General features: G+C 52.2%; 1 protein-coding gene across 3 annotated transcripts in view; it reads left to right on the top strand.

Annotated features, from left to right (window-relative positions):
• Positions 1–512: 512 nt before the first annotated feature.
• LOC147021036 (uncharacterized) overlaps positions 513–8,806 on the top strand; it is a 28,277-nt gene continuing 19,983 nt past the window's right edge. Inside the window, exons 1-2 of one of the 3 annotated variants that reach the window (XM_085893575.1) lie at positions 523–1,054; positions 2,291–2,312. Coding sequence is in view for 1 of the 3 variants with exons in the window: in XM_085893577.1 (XP_085749703.1) it covers positions 742–1,054 (313 nt within the window). In the remaining 2 variants the exon portion in view is untranslated. Of the gene's footprint in view, positions 1,055–2,290; positions 2,313–8,806 lie in introns of all 3 variants that reach the window. The other 2 variants (XM_085893577.1, XM_085893576.1) reach the window with 2 other exon arrangements.

Raw genomic sequence — 8,806 nt, 5'->3', positions numbered from 1 at the left:
CATTTCATTTCTGCTCAACAAAGACACTAAAACCAAGAACCAAGTTCCAAGTTATTCTTTGTGAATATACTTGATGAAAATGAATGTGACAAGAAAATTTAGTTGTTCCCTAAAGTAGAACATGGACAAATATTCGTGGGTTCACTCTTTGAGTGGAATGAAAGTGAAGAAGTGCTTCAATCAGTAAGTCTCAATATATCATTTTCTCAATTTTTAATTTGCTTGTATAGGAGGAGAAAATGAGTCTCAATTTTACATTTGCTTGTGTGGGAGGGAAGGGGATAGGTGTGGAGAAACTGAGTCTCCTATTTTGAGCTTTTGGGGCATAGGTCAGAAAGTTTTTCCCTTTCCCCCAATTCATTTTGCATGGGCGTCCAAGAAACCCCATTTATCATCTCCTGTCATCCTCCCAAAAGGACAATAAAAATTTTCAGCGCCCCTCCAAGTTATGGAACAGAGGATCTCACATTTACAAACTGTCCGATGGACGGACCTGGAATGCGTCAAATCGGGATGTCAGAATTCACAAACCTCCAGTCTGGACTCAAGATGATGTGATGAAGTAATGTAAAGTCCTTTGAGAATTCGAAAAGGAAACTAATTTAAACTATTACCATGTTTATTATTACTTGTTTTATGGTTAATCCGTGCTGTGGCAATTACTACACTTCAACTTCGAGTTAATTAGTGTCATTGTTGTCCACTGAGATGCGGTATGAATGTGGTTAAAGAAAGGGGGAAATGTGGAGTTGTGCACAGACCGGACTCTGGAGGGAGCGGCGAGGAGAGAAGGAGTTCGGGGTGAGAGGTCAGGAGGTGTATAGTGTAAAGGTTGTAACGTTCCGATGTCGGTTTAGGATTCGGTTCCTCATTCTTGGAGTATTTTACAATTCAACAAAACCGTCAATTACAATGGTGGAGATCAGTAATAAAAAGGACAAATGTGAACACGAGGAAGAAGAAGAAGAGAAAACCAAGGAAGAACTTCCGGGTTGTTGTTCCTGTAAACCTCGAACCTCAATCCTCGTGGTCGGGACGGGACTGATGGGAAGAGGTATTTTGGGAATTCTTATTTAACAATAAAAACGGGAATTTAAATATAAAATAATTTTATGTTTCTTGACGACGTCGATGAAGGAAAGTTAAAGGAGTTTTTATTGAATGTTTGTTGAGGTGTTTGATTGTTAATTTAATGAGGTGTTTTTCACTCGTTTTGTTTATCATCAAATCATCACTAAACTTCCTTCACCGAGGATTAAACCTCATTCTTCTTTTTTAACTACAAAACTACCAGAAACATTTTATAATTGACTTTTACATACAATTTGATCTCTAAATGAGGAGTAACGAGGTTCGATTACCGACTTTACCTGTTCCGTGGGATTTTTAACGTTCATAATCTGAATGGAGATGAAAACCCTGATTAATAATCAATAAACTCAAAAAGATCGTGTGGGTCGAAAATGTAACATTCCTCGTTAACCTTCCACCGACATTCCATCTCAGTGAAATTGGACTCCACAGGGAAATTATTCAGCAATTCGAGAAATCGGAGGGAAATGTTACCACCCCACCCAACCTCCCCTCCCCCGCCGCCCTACCCCCATCGGGCTGGCCCCCGCCACCCTGCCCCCATCGGGCTGGCCCCCGCCACCCTGCCCCCATCGGGCTGGCCCCCGCCACCCTGCCCCCATCGGGCTGGCCCCCGCCACCCTGCCCCCATCGGGCTGGCCCCCGCCACCCTGCCCCCATCGGGCTGGCCCCTGCCACCCTGCCCCCATCGGGCTGGCCCCCACCACACTGCCCCCATCGGGCTGGCCCCCGCTACCCTGCCCCCATTGGGCTTGCCCCCGCCACCCTGCCCCCATCAGGCTGCCCCCGCCGCCCTGCCCCCATCAGGCTGCCCCCGCCGCCCTGCCCCCATCAGGCTGGCCCCCGCCGCCCTGCCCCCATCGGGCTGGTCCCCTCCGCCTTGCCCCCATTTGGCTGGCCCCCTCCGCCTTGCCCCCGTCGCCCTCCCCCATTGGACTGGCCCCCGCCACCCTGCCCCCATCATGCTGGTCCTCTCCGCCCTGCCCCCAATCAGGCTGGCCCTGCCCCTCCCCCCCATCAAGTTCCGAAACATCTCCCATCCATGTACAAATCTAGTTTGTGAGATGACGGTGTAGGACTTGTTGAACAGGATATTTATATTCAAGGAAAGTGTAAATTCATGATGTATCTGTGAGAGAGTTCAAATAAAAGTAAATTGAGATGTTTGTTTGTTCTTCTCTCCACATGTGGGTTTCAGAAGGTGGAACGGAGCCCTCCAGGTGTGTGTATAACAGATGTATCATCACGTCAATATATGTTTATATTCACGACTTGGCTGTGTATGCATGTATGTAATATTGTTGAGGCACAACACACAAGAGGGGCTGGAGAGGGAAGGACAAAACAGTGGGGAATAAAGACGTATGGAGATCTGTGGAACGGAGAGCGATGGTCAGGGAACATGTGGTATACAAGATGGACAGGACAGGGACTTTCAGGAAGGAAAGCAGGGAATTTGATGGAGGTGGGTTTGTGGTGGATTAACAGGGATAAAAAATATCGTGGTTTTCGATGGGGTAAGGTAGAAGGTGGTGTTGAACAGCTGTTTTGAAGACCTGGAGGGGGAAGAGTGGGATTGAAGAGAGTATGGGAGTTTATTCCAAAGGTGGGGAAAAAGAGGAATGAAAGGGTGAAGGTGAGCAGTGATTATTGATTTTGGTAGTTTTTATCAGAACAGGATTCCTGACGGATCTTGAATATCCTGCGGAAATAATAGGGTGGTGGGTGGAGGGCAAATCACACACAGAGACTGGGGGGGGGGGGTGGGGGCAAGACCAGAGAGGAGACAGTGGAAGACAGAAAGACCACCGACCTGGCTGCGGTGAGAGAGTCAGTGAGAGGTCCAAAGATTCAGCTTCACTGCAGGAGATACCAATGATCCTCAATGCCTTTGTTTCCACAGCATGAAGCTGAGAAAGGTGAGGGGCAGGAGCACCAGCCCAGAGGAGAGAGCAGTGCACCATCAGGCTGTGGACGAAAGCTTTGCATTTGGTCAGGAGCACTTTTTTCTCCAAAGAGCCTTTCTGTGTTTCAGGATGGGACAGACAGACAGCAAGAGCCTATTATTAGAAGGAGATGGTGAGGCCAGGGCCGGATTTAGGGGCAGGAGACCCAGGAGACCGCCTGGGGTGCTGGTTTTGTGTGAGCCAGCCAGTAAGATATAACAGGAATTAACTAGAGGGGGAGCACTCAGGACAGTGCAAAACCTCCGCCGCCAAGACTGCTGGGTCACTCAAGTGAACCTTATATCTTATTCATTAAATATGTCAACAGTGCTGACAGAGTTATAGTTCTTTTCTCCAACATTTTTTTTGGGGGGGGGGGATTGGAAATCACTTAAAACATGTAGAAATGCAAAAAAAAAAAATTGAAATTTTTTTTGAAAAAAATGTTGCAAAAAATTTTTTTTCTCAAATTTTTTTTGGGGGGGTTGGAAATCACAAGACGTGTAGAAATGCAAAAAAAAATTCCCCCCTTTTTGGGGGGGTTAACAATTTTTTGGGGGCGGTTGGAAATCACTTAAATCATGTAAAAATGCAAAAAAAAAAAAAATTCCATAAATTTTTTTTTTGGGGGGGGGTTGGAAATCACTTAAAACATGCAGAAATGCAAAAAAAATTCTCTTTTTTGGGGGGGTAACAATTTTTTGGGGGGGTTGCAAATCACTGAAAACATGTAGAAATGCAAAAAAAAAATTCTCCAACAATTTTTTTTAGGGGGGGGGGAGAAACAGGAGGTAGAAATTCACATTTGGTCTATCATGTCTGTGCAAATCAACACCACGATTCAGATTAAACTAGAACGGGCACTCCGAGAGCGTATACCTTTGCCGCCACTACTTTTTTGTTCTTGGTATGAGTGTGGGGAACTGGTTTCATATGAATGGTCTTATGACACAAACCACATATCTATAATGTCATGACCCCCCACCCTGATTTTCGGGGGCTACGGACTAAACAACAATCAACTCGCGTCGTTTTGGCGAGTCTTCACTCGCAAGCTCGGTGAATACAACGTTTCAACAAGAGAAGGTAATCTCGTTTGATGCTGGTTTCATGCAAATCAAATAAGAATTGACTGAGTTATGCCGAAAACCGCATATTTTTCAAGGGCGTGACCCCCCCCCCCCCGACATTTTACCCCAACCGGTGACATGTGTTCTGACGTCATTGTGTCACAAGATTGGGCATTAAATTCTGAACATTTTGGTGCTGGGTTCATGTAAAGCGGACAAGAATTGACCGCGTTATGACAAAAAACGCATATTTTTCAAGGTCGTGACCCGCCCTGACCTTTGACCCCTAACCGGTAACAAGAGTATGGGTGTCATTGTGTCATATTGCATATCACAAGATGAGGCGTTGAATTCTGAACATTTTGGCGTTAGTTGCATGCAAATTGAATAAAAATTGACCGTGTTATCGTAAAAAGACGATTTTGACCTTTTCGTGACCTTGACCTTTGACCCGAACGATCCCAAAATCTAATCGAATGCTTCCTGGCTAATAACCAATCATCCCACCAAATTTCATGCAATTCGGTTTTATACTTTTTTGAGTTATACGAATCACAAGATTACAAATAAATAAATAAATACACGCCGACCAAAACATAACCTTTCGCAGAATGCGAAGGTAATAAATCCATCAAATGAACGACTCAAATTAATAAGGTTATTGGGGAGGGGGTGGGAGAAGTGGGGATGAAAGAAGTGGGGCAGGTACAGGAATATCACCAGGGAATGAAGAAATGAATAATTTGGTGGCCGGTATAAGCTGGGTGGGTATCGGCTTTTTTAGGGTGAGCAACACACATCAATCCCACAGTAGTATCCCATGACAAGACCCTCACTACCCCTTCACAACTTGTAATCGCTTCCCCTCACCACTGCCTGCTCACACGATCCCCTCACCACCGCCTGCTCACACTATCCCCTCACCACTGCCTGCTCACACTATCCCCTCACCACTGCCTGCTCACACGATCCCTTCACCACCGTCTACTCACACTATCCCCTCACCACTGCCTGCTCACACTATCCCCTCACCACTGCCTGCTCACACTATCCCCTCAGCACCGCCTGCTCACAATATCCCCTCACCACTGCCTGCTCACACGATCCCTTCACCACTGCCTGCTCACACTGTCCCTTCACCACTGCCTGCTCACACTATCCCTTCACCACTGCCTGCTCACACTATCCCTTCACCACTGCCTGCTCACACTATCCCTTCACCACTGCCTGCTCACACTATCCCTTCACCACTGCCTGCTCACACTATCCCTTCACCACTGCCTGCTCACACTATCCCTTCACCACTGCCTGCTCACACTATCCCTTCACCACTGCCTGCTCACACTATCCCTTCACCACTGCCTGCTCACACTATCCCTTCACCACTGCCTGCTCACACTATCCCTTCACCACTGCCTGCTCACACTATCCCTTCACCACTGCCTGCTCACACTATCCACTCACCACTGCCTGCCCTCACCACCGCGTGTCCACAGCCTGCCCGCATGACCCCTCACCGCTGCCTTCCCTCACCACCGACTCCGCGCTGCCTTCCCTCACCGCCGACTCCCCGCTGCCTTCCCTCACCGCCGACTCCCCGCTGCCTTCCCTCACCGCCGACTCCCCGCTGCCTTCCCTCACCGCCGACTCCCCGCTGCCTTCCCTCACCGCCGACTCCCCGCTGCCTTCCCTCACCGCCGACTCCCCGCTGCCTTCCCTCACCGCCGACTCCCCGCTGCCTTCCCTCACCGCCGACTCCCCGCTGCCTTCCCTCACCGCCGACTCCCCGCTGCCTTCCCTCACCGCCGACTCCCCGCTGCCTTCCCTCACCGCCGCCTTCCCTCACCACGGACTCACCGCTGCCTTCCCTCACCACGGACTCACCGCTGCCTTCCCTCACCACGGACTCACCGCTGCCTTCCCTCACCACGGACTCACCGCTGCCTTCCCTCACCACGGACTCACCGCTGCCTTCCCTCACCACGGACTCACCGCTGCCTTCCCTCACCACGGACTCACCGCTGCCTTCCCTCACCACGGACTCACCGCTGCCTTCCCTCACCACGGACTCACCGCTGCCTTCCCTCACCACGGACTCACCGCTGCCTTCCCTCACCACGGACTCACCGCTGCCTTCCCTCACCACGGACTCACCGCTGCCTTCCCTCACCACGGACTCACCGCTGCCTTCCCTCACCACGGACTCACCGCTGCCTTCCCTCACCACGGACTCACCGCTGCCTTCCCTCACCACGGACTCACCGCTGCCTTCCCTCACCACGGACTCACCGCTGCCTTCCCTCACCACGGACTCACCGCTGCCTTCCCTCACCACGGACTCACCGCTGCCTTCCCTCACCACGGACTCACCGCTGCCTTCCCTCACCACGGACTCACCGCTGCCTTCCCTCACCACGGACTCACCGCTGCCTTCCCTCACCACGGACTCACCGCTGCCTTCCCTCACCACGGACTCACCGCTGCCTTCCCTCACCACGGACTCACCGCTGCCTTCCCTCACCACGGACTCACCGCTGCCTTCCCTCACCACGGACTCACCGCTGCCTTCCCTCACCACGGACTCACCGCTGCCTTCCCTCACCACGGACTCACCGCTGCCTTCCCTCACCACGGACTCACCGCTGCCTTCCCTCACCACGGACTCACCGCTGCCTTCCCTCACCACGGACTCACCGCTGCCTTCCCTCACCACGGACTCACCGCTGCCTTCCCTCACCACGGACTCACCGCTGCCTTCCCTCACCACGGACTCACCGCTGCCTTCCCTCACCACGGACTCACCGCTGCCTTCCCTCACCACGGACTCACCGCTGCCTTCCCTCACCACGGACTCACCGCTGCCTTCCCTCACCACGGACTCACCGCTGCCTTCCCTCACCACGGACTCACCGCTGCCTTCCCTCACCACGGACTCACCGCTGCCTTCCCTCACCACGGACTCACCGCTGCCTTCCCTCACCACGGACTCACCGCTGCCTTCCCTCACCACGGACTCACCGCTGCCTTCCCTCACCACGGACTCACCGCTGCCTTCCCTCACCACGGACTCACCGCTGCCTTCCCTCACCACGGACTCACCGCTGCCTTCCCTCACCACGGACTCACCGCTGCCTTCCCTCACCACGGACTCACCGCTGCCTTCCCTCACCACGGACTCACCGCTGCCTTCCCTCACCACGGACTCACCGCTGCCTTCCCTCACCACGGACTCACCGCTGCCTTCCCTCACCACGGACTCACCGCTGCCTTCCCTCACCACGGACTCACCGCTGCCTTCCCTCACCACGGACTCACCGCTGCCTTCCCTCACCACGGACTCACCGCTGCCTTCCCTCACCACGGACTCACCGCTGCCTTCCCTCACCACGGACTCACCGCTGCCTTCCCTCACCACGGACTCACCGCTGCCTTCCCTCACCACGGACTCACCGCTGCCTTCCCTCACCACGGACTCACCGCTGCCTGCCCTCACCTCCGCTCACCGCTGCGTGCCGTGACTGCCCACTCATGGCTGCCTTCCCTCACCACGGACTCACCACTGCGTGCCGTGACTGCCCACTCATGGCTGCCTTCCCTCACCACGGACTCACCACTGCGTGCCGTGACCGCCCGCTCACCACTACCTTCACTGCCTGCTCTCACGACCCCATACCCCTCATAACACATTCACATGTTGAACAAATGGAGAGGGGGCTCCAAAGACGATTCTTGCGTGGGTCATCATTTCATCTCGGGCCGGCCCTGGGTGGGGGCAGTTGCCGATTTTGAAGTATTTGAGCTCACACTGAATGAAGGCAAATTCATGAATTCATTCATTGGAAGCATGTGCCACAGTGCATCGCTGCGTCCACTTTCCACTTGTACTCCAGGAGCCTCCGTCTGGCCACCCCCCAGCCAAATGCCTGGCCCATCCCCATCACTTAAATATAGGATATTCCAGACACCCCACCGAAGGGACACCTCAGATTAACCCGAGGAAACTCGTCTGGTATACGACACCTCAGCACCACCACAACACACACTACAATGTGTTTTGTGTTGGCCAGAGTGCAAATACTGCCATCCACCTCTGAGGAAAGGTAAGCAACTGCAGGAGGACATCTGCAGATGCAGTTGCACCAGATATGGATGGCTGTTGGTTCACAAGTAGCTCCTCTGCCCTTTTGGCAGGTTTGTTTTTATTTAATCCTGCTGGGTGTCCATGAAAGGGAAATGAGAAAGAAGAAAAGGAATAAGAGGTTCTTCCCCACCATGCCTGTTGATGCATTGCCTTTTTCTCTTTGGACATTGATTATATTCTTCTTGATGACACAATAATGAGGGTGGGAGCGGTGGGGTTGCACTTTCATTTTTTTGTTCCTTCATTTTGTTCGTGGTGGCTGCTGGTTGCATCGTTGTTGTGAGTGTGGCTGTGCCGCTGATGGAGTGCCCCCTGTATTTTCAAGAAGAAATTTGGAATTTGGCCAGCCTGCCAGTGATAGCTCGCCTCATCTTCGAGAAACTCCATGGGATCTTTAATGCCCACCAACTCACGCAGTGAGAGGGGATGGCCAGTTGAATGTTCATCTGGATGAACGGCACACACATTGATCCCTTTCCCTCTCTGTCAAACACCACGGTGACAGTTTATTGCCGCGTTGGGATTCAAACCAAAGCGAGACAACTCGGGCTCAGTGT

The sequence above is a fragment of the Eptatretus burgeri genome, chromosome 8 (assembly GCF_056783735.1).
Source record: "Eptatretus burgeri isolate ZD-2024b chromosome 8, Ebu_testis_v1, whole genome shotgun sequence".
NCBI lineage: Eukaryota > Metazoa > Chordata > Myxini > Myxiniformes > Myxinidae > Eptatretus > Eptatretus burgeri.
Note: the sequence above shows the minus strand (reverse complement) of the source record. Positions and strands in the feature narration are given on the sequence as shown.